This window comes from Apostichopus japonicus, chromosome 3 (assembly GCF_037975245.1).
Source record: "Apostichopus japonicus isolate 1M-3 chromosome 3, ASM3797524v1, whole genome shotgun sequence".
NCBI lineage: Eukaryota > Metazoa > Echinodermata > Holothuroidea > Aspidochirotida > Stichopodidae > Apostichopus > Apostichopus japonicus.
This window is the reverse complement of record NC_092563.1, coordinates 28,108,384-28,127,734: the sequence shown is the minus strand read 5'-3', so window position 1 is coordinate 28,127,734 and position 19,351 is coordinate 28,108,384. Positions and strand designations below refer to the sequence as shown.

The following is a 19,351-nucleotide window of genomic DNA, read 5'->3' as shown; positions in this document are numbered from 1 at the left end:
AAAGTTGTAACCGGGCATCATTAACGCTCCTCTGAAATTAGCATAATTTCAGCTTAACTGAGCAGGAAGGTAAAAGGCATGCAGATTCCTGTTTACTGTTGTGAAAAAAGTCGGTCATAATTCTTGAAAATTGACTTGACGTATTCTATATACCAATTTGCAATGGCGCGAATTGGTGGTAAATATCCGAACCAGAGGCTCATCCAGGACTTTAAAACTGGGAGGGAGTGTGGCCTGTGCTGGTTGAAGGTAACTCCCATGAAATGTAGGGGTCCTCCCATAGGAAACACTAATAACTTGAAGTGGTGCATTCTCAGGAATATTTAGTCTAGAAATCAGGTCTACACGCATGATTTTTATTTTTGCGTTGGGTTGAAAATTGGGGTATAGGCTACATACCTCCTTCCCCCTCCCCCGCCCCTCCCCACACCCTCCCCCTCCCCCGCCCCTTCACCTTGATCCGCGTCTGCAAACTATCGTGAAACTGCATGAAATATTCTTCTAGGTCTCGCTATTCTGCTCGTCCTGACTCACAGGAAACCTTTCAACAGATTTAGATACCGAAGGAACTGTAGGCTCCTGATCAACGAAAACATGCAAAATAATACAAATTATATTACTTTTGGGGGATTTGTCACGTTTGAATATGAACGGTTCATAACCTTTTCAATAAATGAGAAAGCCCGATGATTGATACCTCATAGCAGTTCCTTAGATAGGTGAAGGGGTATACAATGATATGTATTAACATTTTCATGGCTTGGCTATGGAATGGTAAAATACATATAGAATCAAACGCAAAGTACAGTAGGTTAATCACGATTCAATGTAACTCTTTTTTCTTAAAAGCCAAAACTGAAAAGAAGGAATAATCATTATGCCAGTGATGAGGGACATCCTTTGTTATGATATGTAAATATGTTTATTGTCAAGACAACATCTGAGCCATGGGTATTTAATTACATCTTAATGTGTCAAAGTGTCATAACCACCGGCATTGACAGCCACTTGGAATGTATCATGATAATGTGACTTACAGTGACCCTGTGTTACGATCTATGTTGTTCCTCATTAGGCAAATATATATCACGTGCGTGCAGAGAAAGTCAGAAGTTCATGCCTTTCATGTTTTACGAAAATCCCAGAACCGACGAACTTTAAAAGTACAAAAGGATATCAGAATAGTGAATAAGGTTAATGGCAAGAACTTATGAAGAAATCACGTCAAAAGCTGCGTAACTTCCGTTTTAGTTTCTTTTTTTCCTTTTTCTTGGGGTCAAAATGAATGCGTGCACATTTTTTGGGAATTCAAGACGATTATTACTTTTCCTTCCGTGCGGCATATGTTCTATGTTCCAGGGGCGTCTAAGTTTGCATGACTGCACCCACCTGCACCGATAGATAATTGGGATGTAGGTCTTTCTAATACTTATTACCGGTATGTCTATACATTATATCAAATATAACATTGAGGAACGAATATTCCAGACGAGAAAAGTTCAGACTATACTTTCTCCGTTATATAGGATTCAATCGAGGTACTAATTAGTGTTTGGCAACGAAATACAATTAACATTATTACCATACTTTTACTTGCTAATTAGGCAGAAATCCTGAGCTTAGAGGAAGTGTTGACAAAGTCACTGGAAGGACATTAGCGCGTATTTATGTTATTTCCATGGTAACCATGCTTGGCTTGGCTCTGTAAAACTTAATATAGAGAATTAATTAAAGTTGCGAATCCAGGATTATTATTACTATTATTATTACTTGTATAGCTTAATTGTTCTTGGGTATATCGTGGTCTAGAAGTTAGCTCATTATTTCAACCAAGACTTCCAAACGTACTAATTTGAGTAGATATGAAGTTAATTGACCGCGTCCTACTTCATGTACCCCTAATTAATGTTCTCGTCCGACGGACCTAACTGTAACCAAATCTTTGGTCATGCCGAAAGGTCAGAGAGGAAAAGGAAGCAGAGAATTAATTTATCCTTGATTCAGCCGTTCTTTATACGGTGAATACATGACGCCTGCTTTGGTAGGTGAAGTTATCAAACCACAAACTTCTGCATGGTTCTTCATGGACCTGCATGTATGGCGATACGTAACAATACGAGTATATGCGAAACAAATCTGAGAAAAGAAAACCTAAGAAATTTAAAATTTGAAAACGGGATTCAAAAACAGTCATATCAATCTCAGTCAATAACATGATTATATCTCCATGGCTATATCATGTTGTACCATTGTGGTCACGTGTCACACAATCACGCGTACCCCGAGTGGCCACAATCATATCACACTTAATGTCATATGACCAAAGGAGTGTCAAATCCCGACTCGGGTGCTGCCGACCAGGAGCCTCCTTCACCTTCACCCTCACCCCACCCCCCCCTGATGTTAAGGTTAAGTTTTATTCAAACATGTTATATATGAATATGCATATATACCGCAATAGAATCCATCCAATTGGCAACACCCTCGCTAGCGAACGTCCATAGGAAATGTTCAAGTCAAGATCACTGATTGCTGTGTCCTTTTGAGCTTTCTCTTATGCGCATGCACGCAAGTAATTAGATATAGAACATGAATATTCATTACGCTTTCAACAAGTTTCAGCCAGTTGGGACAATTTTCTATTGCTAATATATTATAATGTGTTCTCCCATATATCATGATTCAAAGACCGACAGTATATGAAGAGTTCCTAACCTTTAACTGGAGGAAACAGGATACTCACACTGCTAAGTATGACATGAAAATACAGTTTATCACTTTTTCTTAGTGTATCAAGATAGCCATATGTAGCCGATGGAAGGAAACAAAACGAAGCAATACTCTATATAGGTGAAAGAAAGGTGACAGAAAATATTTACATATATAGGCCGAACTCCAGAGACTTAGCTGTTATGTCCAAGTTTGGTAACTATAAACCAATAAAAGGATATAACTGATTAAAATTGATAATTTCTGTATTTCCTTTGAAAGCTATTCCAGATCACGAAATGTCTATATTTAAAAATAGATAGCATCATAGTTCTGTAAGGTAACAGTTAAGTGTGACATTAAGCTAATGTGACTGGAAAAGCACTTCTCTTGTCAATGGTCCCATTTGGAACAGTCCCAAGAAACGTTGCAGGAAATAATTATCTTGTAGAACATGTTTGATATAGTTTGGGCATGGAGGTAAACTGTTTTTACCTCCATGGTTTGGGTAAAGCACGTTGCCCTGCTATGACCTACGTATAGGATAGAATTACATAAACATTGAATTTCTTTCTTTCTGTTTGTCTGCTGCTTGTTTTTTTTTTCTTTCTTCTTCTTCTTCTTCTTCTTCTGGTTTAGTTTGTACATTCATTATGTTATAAACTTCAATCTCTGCAGATTATGTTTTCAGGGGTACAGTGAAAAGTTCGTAGTTTTATATTCCAAACATGGCAACGTGAAATGTTGAATGTTTGAACGATGTTACGTAATTGTATATAGTGTAATACCTGTTCGTAATTTGGTGTAGTCCACATCCCACCAGATCCAGCCATTTGTACTTGAAACAATAGCGCATTGTTCCGAACTATAATTATAATATGGAGTATATCTGTTCTGAGAATTTACTGATGCGAGTAGCCAATAATATGCTTAATCATTTCATATATTTACATCACTCCTCTCTTACCTGTCTCCTATACATACATCCTACCATACATCTGACCTACTCTAGCCTACAGAACTGGTTACATTCTTGCACTACGCCCCAATACCCTGTCTCAGGTCACTGCCCCCCCCCCCCCACCCCTCCTACCGAATCGACCATTCAGAGTTCTAACACGCGTGTGTTTGTGACAGGATTTCTTCTTCCAAAATCGCGCCTAGTTTTACATTCTTCTGCCCCGGTTATTTTATGCAGACTAGGCAAATCCAGGTAGTATTGGGGTCCAGGCCGAGGTCCCGGAGCCCGGACCTCTCCTTCTGGACAATGTTTTTTGTACTAAAATTTGCTAAATCAGCGACGTTCAAATAATTTTATGCAGAGTGGTTATGAGATGTCCTTATATGTTTATTTTGTTTTGTTGCAGAATAAGAGGACAGTGGCCAGAAGAGAGGGAGTAAAATGGCCAGGAGCTGTTGTGCCTTATATAGTAGACTCAGCTTTCAGTGAGTATATCCACACGACTATATGAGCTATATGACCTCCAACGAGTGCTCTTGTACATTTGACAGCTCCGAGAAAAAACAAAACTAGAATTACAAATCAGAGACATTTCCTTTCATTACCCATCGTTATTTGGCAACATATAACACACACTGTGTTTATCAACACAATCACCAGCATTGCGAAAGAAGAATACAGCGTATAGGTATGTATATGTGGTTCGTACATTGCACATCTGATTCGGAAAGAAAATACGAAACGAGTTAATGCAACGATAAAGTCAGACGTGTAAAACTGAAAGTGTATATATATATATATATATATACACTTTCAGTTTTACACGTCTGACTTTATCGTTGCATTAACTCGTTTCGTTTTTTCTTTCCGAATCAGATGTGCAATGTACGAACCACATATACATACCTATACGCTGTATGTATACATGTATGTATGTATGTATGTATGTATGTATGTATGTATGTATGTATGTATGTATGTATGTATGTATGTATGTATGTATGTATGTATGTATGTATGTATGTATGTATGTATGTATGTATGTATGTATGCGTGTATGTATGTATGTATGTATGTATGTATGTATGTATGTATGTATGTATGTATGTATGTATGTATGTATGTATGTATGTATGTATGTATGTATGTATGTATGTATGTATGTATGTATGTATGTATGTATGTATGTATGTATGTATGTATGTATGTATGTATGTGTGTGTGTGTGTGTGTGTGTGTGTATGTATGTATGTATGTATGTATGTATGTATGTATGTATGTATGTATGTATGTATGTATGTATGTATGTATGTATGTATGTATGTATGTATGTATGTATGTATGTATGTATGTATACGTGCCACAGTGCAATGGTTAAGTATATACAGAAGATACTATATGCTTTGTAAGGCAGAGGTGTTTGAATCTTGTCCTTCATGGTTCATTGTTTATACGAGGGAGTAATTGCTGAATCCCCCGGGGGTTTTGAAAGAGTGCTATAGTTTAAGATCAATGGTGCGATACACATGACGGTGCCAAAATATAATATTTCATTGTGTGTATATGAAGCAACGGATGGTAACATTGTCTAGGGATTTATTTCAACGACTTTTCAATTGGAAACCATACACAGAAGCACAAATACTATTTCTAAAGAAAGGTTCCCTCTAGAGAAGATCTAGGTTAACCTCCCTCAGTTACCTATAGTGTATGGCTTATTATGTAGACAAGTCCAACGTTTCCATGGTCGTCTTGTCACGAGTCGACGAGCTTCAAATATAACGCAATATTTACATCACTCCGCACTAACCTGTCTCCTGTACACAAGCACTCCGATCAACCCGAACGCCAGAACTGGTAACATTCTTGCACAGTGCCCCCAACAACCATCCTCGGAGGTCGCCCTCCTCCTCGGAACCTAGTTTTGCCTTTAATGTAGCGGTCAGTGCAACACATTGACGGTAGTTAGTATCTTTATGTCATAGACAATCATACATTCACACATGTCATTTGAGAGATCAACTTACATTTCTCTTTAAGCCGCATATTGAGATCCCGAAATGGGTGGCATGGTATTGCGTGTGTTGTTGTCGGGGCTGGGAGAGGTGGAAGGGGGGGGGGGTAGGGTGAGATAGGATGTTGTCATCACTGAAGTATAATGGAAACCACTACTTTAGGGGTGCATTTTAAACTGCCGCATGTAAACCTTACAAGATAGATCACTCTTATGTTGTCCATGCATTGTGTACGTGGTGACAAAAGGTCATCTTAGGTCAAAACCTGCAAACCTTTGTATTAAACAAATATAAAGAATGATGCTGACAAATACTATGTCTCTCCCAAAGCCCTGTATACCTCATTAATGTTCCGATGATTGTGATCACACCAACATTTAGTTACTGCAACGAATCTACTACACTACACTCTACTTTCAGCCCCAAAACCCTGTTGGAATGTTGTTGTTTTTTCAAATCCTAAAGTTGCGATGTAGCGCCCTCACTCAGGGCAGAAATGAGGCGTTCAGCCATTTAAAACTAATGTGAAGTCAATTGTTGAAACAGATAAGTTTGTTTCCTTCAGAAATGGGCAAGTTTCACGCTTTGGTTTCCATAGAGTTCATCAAAATGATCCAAAGAGTCATCATTTCCGATCTGTTACATCTTGTACATTCCTGTGCATTTTTTAAAGACTGATATATTGTATTACATCAATATTATATAATTGTTTATATAAATTTTCCCATTTTGGAGGATTGTATATTTATATATTTTGTTTATTTTGAAGAATTATATATATATATCGTTACAATCATGCATTGAAACGACACATAGTTGCTTTTTCATTGTGTCGATTGCATGTTGCAACGTCTTTCCATCTTTCTCCGTCTGCTTCTGACAGGGGACAGAGAGAAAAGAATTATATTCGGTGCTATGCAACGTTTTCATGACGAGTCCTGTGTCAAATTTCGAAAACGCACAATCGAGCCAGACTATTTATTTATTACTCCAGGAAAAGGGTATGTCACATTATCGACAATAAGTAGGCTTCATATTATACATTTCGTAATCAGGTGTGCTGCATCTTTCTCTCCCCACCTACCCCACCCACTGATCTGTACAGATCAGTGACCCCACCCCCTCCCCTTCCCATAATATAATTCGGACCCTATCAAATCCACGGACATTAAAACGGTGGCGCTGTTGTATAACTAAATTAAGTTAGGAAACTGAAATGGATAACATTTCAACTATTCACACCATTTTCGTACATCCATGACAAATTGTTGTTAACATTTTGATACTTTTTTGACAGGTGTTGGTCAATGGTCGGTAGACAGGGTGGTATGCAAAAATTATCCTTGGTTGGAACCTGTAAAGTCCGGAAAGGTACCATAATGCACGAACTGATGCATTGTCTAGGTTTTAGGCACGAACATAACAGACCTGACCGAGATGAATACATTAGAATCATGTGGCAAAACATTGAACTCGGTAAGTACATTTCCAATAGTGAATGCATAAATAGTTTCCATCAGTGGGCGAATTGTATGTGAAGAGAGGTGGAAGGAACAGAGGACCGCTGCCATTACTGGACGGAATGTTGTGAGCAAGTACCTGCAGCCCCCTACCCTCCAGGTCAACCCCCCCCCCCCTAGCGTCAGTGTGGCCCCATGAACAATCCCAGGAAAGGCTTAACAAGTTTGTATTTTCAGTATTGTCCCTGCAAAACTATACAGAGCGAGTCGGGAGGGTGGGGGGCATATCAAGCATTATAACCCCGGAGCGTGGTAATCCGATGTGACAGTGTATAATCTCCCCCTGAGTAATTTCTTTCGAGGGGATAATATAAATCAGTGTAAAACATCCTACCGGACAAAATAATCCTGTATTACTATATGTCCGACAACTCTGTATAGGATATGCGATCAATGCTGTACAAGTAGGCTAAACAGACAAAGGGGAATTTATACTTAAATCAAACCATAGAAAGTACCATAGGACACGTCAGGACAAAAGTTCTTCCGGCGTTAAAATACTTTGAAGAGGGGGGGGGGGGCATGTTTGGAAGGGGAGATTCTACACTGTAACACCGGTACTGTTGTCGTGCGATCAATGTGCATCGAGACATCAACGAACCGCAGTTGACCAAATTGCTTGACGGGACAGGTAAAGTTAGTCGGTGGAGGAGCTGCCAGAAACTAACTACAACATGGATAGAAGAGCACGAACCACGAACCCCTCCCCCCCCCCCCCACCAGATAATGCTGATGGGGTAATGTCCATGTGTCTGTTTCCATGATCTTTAATAAGTTGCCCACTTCATAGTATATTATTCATTTCTGTTGAAATTTTGTCAAAGTGAGAGACATTTATTCGTTTCATATAATTTCCATGAATCTTGATTTCTTAGAGCATTCTTCCTCGATATTGCTTTACAGGTTACAGTGAAAACTTTATCGAACATTCAAACACTGAGGTTGATACGATGAATACAAGATATGATTACTTCTCTATTATGCACTACCCCCTATCGGCCTTCTCTTCCAATGGTCAGTGGACCATTCAACCCCTGGCACTTTATCACAGCTACGGAGCGGTTGGAAGCCGTCACGACTTCAGCGAACAAGATATCAGCCGAGTAAATCAACTTTACAACTGTGGCGGTGAGCAAACCAGTTCATTTCCTTGTTTGTTTGATGGTTTAGTTTCTCATAGAAAGAGTGAAGGTCATTAGTGATGTCCTGAAATATGCTATAGAGTACGAAATGGTCACTTGTAACTATTTAAACAAGCTTTAGCCTATGCATGCATAGTTATGCATGTGTTAGAAGTTGTCGTTCGTAAATATAGATCAGGCCTGTGCTAGTAAACCCATAGTGTCCTCCTTGAAAAGATTGCTAATAAAAGGTAGCAATTTGGGCGGGTTGGGGGGGGGGGGGGGGGAGGGGAGGGAGATGGGAAGGTTTACCCGTAGATGTATAAGCGACTGCTCCGCGAAGACGAAGCTCGCCAAAAGAGGCTCGCGTAACTGCCTTTTGTTTTACATCTGTAGTATTAACAAGGATCGGAAACATGTAGAAAGAAAGACACGAGAGGGGGACATTAGACTGGCGTAAAAAAAGTTGATATTTTGAGAAACTTTGATGTATATCCTTGCAATGAATGATTCTTTTACAGCGTGTACAGATCAAGATAGTTTATATTGCCCAGTATGGGCAATGAGGGGCGAATGCCAGCGAAATATTGCATGGATGGCCGAACACTGCCCTCTAAGCTGTGATACGTGTCCAGACACGCGAGGAAGCAGAAGAGGTTAGTGACATACCCGCCCCTCCCCCACATCCCCACCCCAACTCCATCAGCCCTATATTCAAATATTCACTCTCTTAGCACACGGTTATGAATAAATAACCAAACTTTTGTTCAATAACGATTGGTTACAATGCGACCAAACCTGTTTAGCATACTTAGTCTACGTTTTCCCGCGTTTTCTCGCACCACAAAACAGAGCATGCAGACGGTTCACAAATAGATTGAAGATTCGAATACAGACTGTTTTAATAATTCGCAAATTCGGACTCCCTGCTTCGAGGACCTGTCTGTCACCCTCCAATCCCCCGATACCTTTCATTTTGCTTATGAATTATGCAAAAAAACTACTAATAACAATTATATAATTATTTATTCTTTAATTATACTCTATGCTAGAATGTGCAAACTATCGATTTTTGTATCATAATAGCATCGTTTCTGTTCTAAGGTATACCGTATACCGTTATAATAACGGTAGAATATAGTCCCACCAGACTGAAGAAACTTCAGTATGAAACTTCATGTTGGTGACATCCACGTGTAACCAAGAACACTGGTGTCCATGGTTACTCATGAACATCATCAACATGATCAGAGCCAGATGTCCACCGACCACTTTGAGATCACTGCGGTCTTTACTGGATATCTTAATTAATTCCTATCGTCATTCTGAGAAATTCTCCCCACTCTAATTCTCTCTTTTAACCCCTCTCCAGTTTATGTAAAAAATTGTGATGACAGCAACGAACAATGCCAACATTGGGCCGAAAGAGGAGAATGCTCTCGGAATCCATCTTACATGGAACGCCATTGTCGCAGAAGCTGTCTCCTGTGTTACGTCGATGTAACTTGGAGTCAGGAGGAACAAGAATCAGAAGAGGAAGAGGGTAGGAATGTATAACATTAACAATGCTATCAATGAATATTCATTGCAAATATGCATAAAAATTTAACATTGATTCAATGATCTAAAGAACTTCAAAAAGTTTCATTATTGGTGAATCGTCGATTCATTCTATAGCACATTTTACAATAGTGGAATCATTTAATAATTATTCTGCGAGTTTAATGTCAAAGAGCGCCCCCATACTCATGCCTGCTACATGCAAACATATAATGCGTCACCGGTGATGTTGCACACTATAACCTCAGCACATACTGATGTTTAGTCGTTGAATATTTATATTAACTAATCTAAATTTTAATCTGACACACGGCCCACTCAATAACTTACATAAACAATTATTAAACGTAATGCATTTGAATAGTTGTTTCTTAAATTTAGCTTGACCTCAACTTGTGAACCTTAACTGCAGAAAACTCGCATTTGTTATTTTACCTTTCTCTAAACAAACAAACACCATATCTGAAATCTGCCCAATTGCTTCGATGATATGTTTTGTTATCCGTACATGTCGTTTTATCACGTGTTCTTAATGATTTTCTTTCAATTGCAACCACCTAATAATGGCTTCCCTGAACGAAGTTTGATTATTGTTTTACTTTGCTGTATATTTCTAACTTTGGTTCGGGGAGGGGAGGAGAGAGGGGATATAAAAGGGAATGAATTATGGTGGAATTTGATCAGGCAGCTGGATGTTGTGGCATATGGTACAATTATTCTGGGAAGACAAAAGACTGTTAGATTTTGTTTCTATGTGCCACATGGATGATATGTTGACAACTGTGTAAGCAAAACTTTTAACCTAAGAAAGGGACAATATAGTTATAAATCATTTTTTTGTAAAGTGGGTGCGGTGGTGGAGATGATGAGGGATTAGGGAAAACTTAAAACAATATTAGATAACGAACCCACTGTAGCTTGTTATTTTCCTTTGTGTTAGAATAAAATCATTCGAACAGTTTTACCATTCTGCTTATCGCTTGCAATTCCGTTTCTGCCACAAGAGTTCACTGTGGAAGAGAAAACATCATAAACTCATGCTTCCACCTCTTCGATACCATTTCGATATACGAACGCAACGTTGCTTCCAGGTTTTATTGCGCGAAAGTTTCAAACTTTATGGCTACATATAACTGCTGTGACGTGTATGTTGTCAAACGTTCAACGTTTAATGCTTTTTATTGAATATTCCATTATTGATTTTGATCATCTTATTTTAATGTTGCTTAAAAATTGTTCTAATTTGTTTTGTTTCCTTCATGTTTTATAAATATGTATTTTTTATATCTTTCTGTTTCTGAAAGTTGTTTCTTACTTTGTCAGTTACCTCCAACACTGCTTCTTAATATATCCAAATACACTTTCATGACTGAGGTCAGGCCTGCTAAATGTAGCATAAAATGGCAAAACAAAACAATATTTGAATTATTCCGTTGAGTTTCGCAGAAAAATTTGCGTAGAAAATCTTCGTCGTATTACCCTAAACGTATGTATGGAGATAGGGGGAGGGAAGGAGACAATTAAATGTCCAATGTGGAGAAAATATTCTGAGGAATGGCAATAAAATATGTAAATATGCTTCAGTTAGGGGACATAATTTAAGTCGGAAGTGAGTGGATAAGGGTGGTTTTGCCACATTCAATAACAAATAATATTGGTATGTTACATTGGTGTCTGCAGGATTGAAAGATCTCTTGAAAAAATCTCATCTTCAAAATTACAGTTGAATTTATTTGTCATTTTACGCTACAAACCACAGGGCTGGCCTCTATATCTCAGTCATAAAGTTTCGCACGCAACTAATGTAACCCATTTCATATTCTTCACCCTTCATACCCTTCTGGGCTAACCTGCAATATTCTTCACAGAAGTGTGTAGAGACCACAATTCTCTGTGCCCAGAGTGGGCCGCCCTTGGTGAATGTATTCGTAGTCCTTACATGATTACAGACTGCAGAGAAAGCTGTCAACTTTGTCAAAGCAACAGTATTATCAACAGAGGTAAATATCAGAGAAAAAATAAGGCATGCTTTATCGTGGAAATGTTGACAAAGCGGAAATACTTCTGATGTGACCGTGGACAGTGATATCCCGGGTCACATGAGTATGAGCATGACTGAAAAGCCGCATGAGTATATATATGACAGTAAACGTGAATATGAATAACACCACGTGAGGACGAGGTTAGAAAACGTGGGTTTCGAAGAGTATGAACTCAGAAACAGATTATTTTGAGTAAATATTCGTAGTACTGAAGTTGCTATCAGGGCCTTCGACAATGAGGGTGTGTGTGTGGGGGGGGGGGGAGGGGCGAGGTGGGCTACATCCTTGGGGCTCGACCTGGCTTTCAAATCCTTCGTTCATGAAGATATATCAGAATGATGATGGATATCGGTAGGAACTGAGATATGTTGGAACCAGTCAGACTTTGAAAAACTGACATGAATGAGCTTGCATCAACCAAAGCATTTTATCAGGTCTATGCAGACCTATTAACTGACCTTTGACCTCCTTTGACTATGATAAGCGGTCTCGTGTATGATATTTGGGGGACATTTTGACATAATGGTAATGCTAAGAAAAATTGACATCTTACAGTTGACCTATGACGTAATCGGCTACAATGATCACTTTCTTATACTTCGGTCGCTAATGTGCATATTAACAATTTGAGGTACATCGGCTCATCGGTTTAGAGGGCTCACTAGCTTATAACCAGACATTGTTACACATATATTTGTGAAGGTTTTACCCTTATTTCTAGGTTGCTATGGTACCCACTTGTGCTTTTTCTTGGTAAAATGTTGCTAACAAATGACGTGTTATTCAGTGAGTCTGAAAATATATTCTCCCCTACCCCACCCCGCTCCGGTTCCCTTATCTTTGCTAATCTTTAATATGATACTGTTTTTGTCTTCCTAGCTTTCTAGCCAACCAGCATAATGCATTGCAATTTCATTAACAACATGTACAAATCGTGTAGATTATATATGCCGTACTCGCGCAGCATTACTTAAAACTGATTGTAATTGAACAATTTACTTAGGTACGTACGTGTTTGGAATGTGGACAATATGAGTACTGCAGAAAAAGCATTGCGAACGTTGTTGTTTCATATACGTTTTAGTTGTAAACTCAGTTTATATTTACGTTGTTCATAAAATGCGTATCACCAGGGCGTGGTACCAGGGCGGTCAGGTAAACCCATTTTAAGACGAAATCAAAACACCTTGACAAATGACGCAATCTGACAACCATCGTCATATACTGATTCAGGTATTACATACGTTACTACTAGTAACATATATGTGCATATATTATATTTGCTTTTGTATAACTTATGTCTATGATAGTACGAACTCACACCCATGACCCCGAAAGAGGTCAAAGAGGCAGGGCAGAAGTAAGGTCAATATCCAATGGTGCTGAAATTTCGACTTGTCGTGGTGGCACCATGCCTGCTGATAACGATTGCTGTAAAAGTGATTGGGCCCTTCCTCCCCTCCCATATCGAAGGCCGTGCTTACACTCGTTTCGTTGTCTATTTGTTGCCCAATGCCCGTCCATCTAGCAGTATTTGTGTCAACCCAGTAGAAGAAATAACTGGTCTCACCATAAACTCTTTGATTTGGGGGGGGGGGGGGTGGGGGATGGGAAGAGCGGATTGCATTCCCTCCGAGAAGATAGTGTGATTCTTTTCCGTAAAATCGTTCTTCAATTAGTATTGAATTATTTACGGTGGCTTTATAGGGACATAGGAAAGAAGAGAAAATGAAGATAAAAAGTATCAACATTTTGAGATAAAATTTTTTGACTTATGAGGTAAAAATAAAAGTCAAAAATTGTGACTTTAAAGGTGAAAATTTTGAGATAAAAGTCAACATTTTGAGATTTGGGAACACTTTTTTTCCGCCCATGTCCCTGTTAAGCCACCGTAATTATTAACTACTTTAGTCTAGCTTGTTTTTTTTTCCGTCAAATATAACGTCATCATACTTCAGCACACCACATTTTCACCATAATTTAAACGGAGAATGTGTAGAACACATCTGGATGGAGATACATAGTGATTATATAGGTTACTGCGTGTCTGATTAACTGATTACAGGAGATGTTGTACAAGGTAAGGGGGGGGGGGGTGATATTAAAGGGCCCTTGTTCTTGGCCTTCGCCAATTAAATACAAATATTTCAGAGATGCCAAGGTCAGTTGTTTTTTAGGCGGGTGAAAATTGTCTGGTGCTGTTGGTTACGTACACCATCTAAGCGGAGCGCCACCATGAGTTGGCGCGAAGCGTACAAGAAAATTTTGGGATCTTACGGCCCCTCAGATGGCCGGAAACATCACTTCCCGGGTCATCTAAGCTGAATCTATACTGTCTCCATATTTGTATTGTGTCTATTTTTTTTTTCATTCCAGAGGAAATTTTGCGGACGCTGTAGCGTTCACGTGTGTCGTAACGGTATTATTTTTCACGAATCGTATAGGTAACGTTGCTTTCAGCCGGGCATATTTAGCACGATCGGCTTTGAGTAATTTCCGATCCTGGCGGTTCTGAGATAATTCGCATTTTGGTGTGATGAAATGAATTTCACGCTAGCAATGATACACTTTCACAGGAAAAACTCTGTGGGCCTACAATGCGGGAGATTCTTCAAAAATGCGGGAGTTTTTTGGAAAATGCGGGAGATTCGGACAGGTGGGCGGGTGAGCGGGAGACGACCCGAAAATGCGGGTGACACCCGCCCAAAGCGGGTGACTTGGCAGCACTGATATTTTATGAAGGCTCTACTATCTCAGTCCACCTTCTATAGGAATTGATGAGGAACATCCAGTCGCAAAATTCTTTGAAATTAATTCCAAAGTTTACGATCAGTCAATAGTGCACATGCCCCCCCCCCTCCCCTTTCCACGGCTTCACCCTCAGCCTTTAGCAGCCTAAGTAGGTTCTATATCAACACGTCGACTCAACAGCAAAGAGGACAAATGTTAGCGACTTTAAAATATATTTCACCCTTTTCAGCTTGCCAAGACCAAGAAGGCAACTGTGCAGATTGGGCCAGAGAGGGCCTGTGTGGAACCCATGCAGCCTACATGCTGAAACACTGTAAGAAGAGCTGCAAGGTATGTAGTACCAGGCCTAACAAGGAGGCGAGAGGCGGACGGAAAAGACTCGGTGAGGTCAGCAACGAAATCCTTGATGAGACGATACACCGGGATGAAGATGAGAATGTTGCTGTTGGTAAGATGCCTTTACAACTCTCCTCGCGTTGGAAACGGGGCTTTTGCAAAATTACATGCGTCAAGCTTCCACAGGAAGTTAGCATTGCCATGGATGATTGTTGCTGTAGTGGTTAGATTGAGAAAGTTCATCATCATTTGGAAAGCTTTTGTCTCTGTGTTTTGTATCGAATCTGTGACATACTCCCAGGGCTTGGTTGGTAGGATTCTGGAACATAAATGGATTTCTAAAAGCAAGTTCATTTGTCAAAATATTAATGAGTTGATCGTCATTACTGATGAAAAGGGGGAATAATTTGGCAATCATGAATCAAATTAATAAGACTTTCCACTCGATAAATATTAAGTCAAATATATGCATACTATAACTGAATGACTTTCCTATTCCAATGTCTTCCATTCCAACACACAAAAAAAACTTTCCTTGCAGCCTTTCATTCCATCATCTCCAATTTCATCTCAAATGAGAAAATTACCTTATCGCTCCTATCTTCCACCATATTCATAATTAAATCTACCACCCCAACGCTAAGTCCTTATCCTAGCCCCTTATCCTTCCCCCCTACCTCTCGATGCATCTTGAAAAAAAAACCCATTTGCTATGTTTATTTCCAACCGTAAAATCCATCCCGATTTGAAAAGTAGTTTTTGAATAATCATTAATTGTATGAAAGGTTACTAAAGTAAGAAGTTAAAACAAAGACACATACCTCTTGAATATTCAATGTGATAATGAGCCTTACCAAAGCATGATCAATTTGGATTCACATTTAAATTTTCATCCCAATATGCACCTCCTTCTATAGGTGTGTTTATAGGAGAAATTGATAATAAATGTGTTGTGGGAATGACAACATTAGCATGCATATTGACATTAACATTCCAAGATCATAATTAAATTAAGCTAAATATTTTGAGATTTTAACCAATTTAATTTGGATTCCGAATGCAGGTGTCAGAGGGGTAGCATGCTCAAATTTCTCATACCTTACAAGAGCCAAACTTTGTCATTTATCTCCAGTGGTATTTCATTAAGGCATTCCTGGGTATCAACTATTAACTTAACATTATTTAAGTGCTTAGCATTTCCAAATTTTGTTGCATTGCAGCTGAAAAGACAAAAAAAAAATTCATTCCATTGGTTGATATTTTTTTTTCGTTTTTATTTCATTAAACTCACTAATATTGTCTTTTCATTTTTGCAATTGCCAGCAAAAACAAGAAAAAAAAAATGTATAAAAAAAAAACAAAAAGGAGCTTTTTCCAATATTACAGATTTTCAGCTATTGAATTAATTATATAATTGATGACATCCACTAAAGCAACTCTGCTTAAACTGTACATTTCTGTGCAAATTTCTTCTCAGGCAATGAGCAGAAGCCATAAATATGAAGAAAAATTTGATACTAATCTAAAATCACCTTGCATATTAAAATGGCCTGAGAATGTTGATATGAAAGTATGTTTGTCTGTTTGCATGTAGCTGTGTTGTCCATTTGTTATGTGAAATGTTTCATGTCTGGTGTTCCAATCATCATGATACATACATATTATAACTGATGGTGTTTCACTGGATGTACGGTGCTTCATTCATATAACCCGATGGTGTTCTATTTATCGTTGGGTGTTCGGTGCATCACTCGTATATGTGGTGTTCCTATATAATTGGGTGTTCGGTGCATTGTTCACACACTTTACTAGCTATCATTTGGTCCACGGTGGTGTGGTACTAAGATTTGAGGTTGTTCAGTTTCAGACGGTAAGTAACACATTTCTTTCTTCTCATTCGACTTTACTGTCAATATTCTTGTATTTAACAGTGGATGTAGATTTCACTTTCATCATCTCGATATTTGAAGCTGTTGAGAAGTTTACAATTGATCAGGTTTTCCTTAATAAACATAGAGATATGACTTTGTATTACAACATAACTACCATTTTGTTATTAAAACTCTTGCAAACTCAGTTATAAACACACATACAGACACACATACACAAGTTTAAAAGTCCTGTTTTGTGCAAAGAAAACATAACAAAGTTCTCCCAGCATTGCACACTGATTTTCAAACTATATATTGTTCCACAAACCCAAAACTTCATCCTTCTTATTTCCCTTTCTCGTTTTTAAGCCACTTTGAATGATGCAATTTCACACACCCATACCATAGCTGCATGAAGCACCCTTCACATCAAGCCTGGAAGTTTTCACAATTTTGTCATGCATGCTAGAGTCTGATGTGCCTCAAAATGTCCCTAGTATTAGTTTTCACTCCACCAGCCTTGTTGGAAAGTATCATCTTGGATTACTTGCTTTTTATGTTATGGAAGGTGGTAGGGAGGAGGAGGGGTGGGAGGAGGAGAAGGGGTGGGAGGAGGAGAAGGAGGAGGAGGGGGAGGAGAAGGAGCAGAAGGGGGAGGAGGAGGAGAAGGGGGAGGAGGAGGAGGAGGAGGAGAAGGACAAGATAGAAAATTTGAATTCAAGTTGCTCTATGCTGATATTTGCTCTGCAAAACATTTCCATTCCTTTCTCCTCTTCTCACCATCCCCCCTCCCCCTCCCCAAACACCAAGACAAAATGACCAACACAGCCTGCAATCCAAAAAGAAGTTACCAATCCTGCCAAAAAAGTTTTCTCAAATTTAACTTCAACAATTTAAATTAGGGAATTGCTGATTTTGTTTTCACTTTTGGGGGATTTACTGCAATTTGTGATATTATTGTGTGCATGCTTTAAAGAATGGACTTTGTGTCACACATGCTTTGCATAATCACTCAAACATGCCAAAAAATAACCAAAAAATTCTATTTTCTTTTCTTTCTTGTTTATTGGGCAAAATTTATATTTTTGTAAAATGAAGTAAAGATTTGAAGATATATATAAACTGCATTATATCTTTAAGACATGATTTATGTAGGTATAATTATCAAAAGACATATGTAGTACTTAGGGTCAAAGTTCCAACCCAGAATTCCATGGGTGTCACATTATATCATATGCATAAAATCAATTATTCTTGTAAAATTACATTATCAATTCAAATTCACACTTTACCCAAAATGATCTGGTGGCATATGCAGCCCTTCTATTTTAAGAGAGTGACATGAGCTCATATCTGATGTAACTACACCCCCTCCCCCCATCGTGAAGGGGAGGGAAGCTAAAAGAAATTGAAAATAAATGAACAAGCAATGCAAGCCATATTTGGGTATCATGTGCATATTTGCAATGCCCCCCCCCCCCGCCCCTCACACCCTCTTCATCACAACAAAAGAGAGAAAGAAAAAACACTAGAATAACAGCTCAGCAATCCACAGTATAGAATCATGAGTTAGCATGCAGGCCTCAATTTGACCTCCATCACCACACTTCCTACAAATTGAAAAACAACAGAAAAAAGTACATAGGAAAACAGGTGAACAAAACATCACAAATATTTCAACCCAACCAATCTACAAGTTCATTCATTGAATGGGTAATCAATGATCAATCGATCAAGCAAACAATGATCCAATCAATCATTAAACCAATATATTGATCAATCAATCAATCATTAAACCAATAGTACTGCAAGCGTAATCTGTAGTTGGTTTATTTGAAACTAGTCAGTGTTGCTACTTGTTATTAATTCTACAGTAATTTTGTGTTCAATTGATATTTGCAATTGATTATTGATTACTGCATAAGACTTCAGTTATCTTTTTGAAATCCTTCCTTACATTAATAACATATTTTTTGTAAGACTCTTGAATACTTCCCATGTTTTCAGTTCTTTCTTGATATTTTCACACATGTATAATTTATTGTACATTTCTGTTTATTTCTTGAGACGGTTTGAATTGACCATTTCACAAGCAAAGAAATACTAGGATTAGTAATATATATAGCAACATTTCTCAACAGAGAGTTTCTCAATAAATTTGATTAAAAAGAACAACACCAAGGTACCATACTGCAAAAACTCTTTCATTACTTCTTTAAGAAATGCTTAGCCTTCTCTTACTTGTATTTGTAAAATATTTTACTCTCAAGGGACAGGCATGAATAATTAAATATATACCTGTAAGCAAGAATTTTTTGCCATGCCTCTCTCTACATTGCAAGGAACATGATCTGGTAAAACATGTTTAGACAATCTTATTTCTAGATTGGTTTAGATGGAAACTGAACCAGACCGAAAGTATCATTCAATAAATCAGAAGTTTATATATGTGTAAGTTCATTCAA

General features: G+C 38.4%; 1 protein-coding gene across 5 annotated transcripts in view; it reads left to right on the top strand.

The window, feature by feature from the left end:
* Positions 1-19,351, top strand: part of LOC139965718 (zinc metalloproteinase nas-15-like) — a 95,606-nt gene that overhangs the window by 66,314 nt on the left and 9,941 nt on the right. For 3 of the 5 annotated variants that reach the window (XM_071968378.1, XM_071968377.1, XM_071968374.1), the window contains exons 6-13: positions 4,077-4,155; positions 6,569-6,686; positions 6,983-7,161; positions 8,109-8,333; positions 8,848-8,982; positions 9,699-9,869; positions 11,755-11,886; positions 14,909-15,127. In XM_071968378.1, coding sequence (XP_071824479.1) covers positions 4,077-4,155; positions 6,569-6,686; positions 6,983-7,161; positions 8,109-8,333; positions 8,848-8,982; positions 9,699-9,869; positions 11,755-11,886; positions 14,909-15,127 — 1,258 coding nt within the window. The remainder of the gene's footprint in view (positions 1-4,076; positions 4,156-6,568; positions 6,687-6,982; positions 7,162-8,108; positions 8,334-8,847; positions 8,983-9,698; positions 9,870-11,754; positions 11,887-14,908; positions 15,128-19,351) is intronic. The other 2 variants (XM_071968375.1, XM_071968376.1) reach the window with 2 other exon arrangements.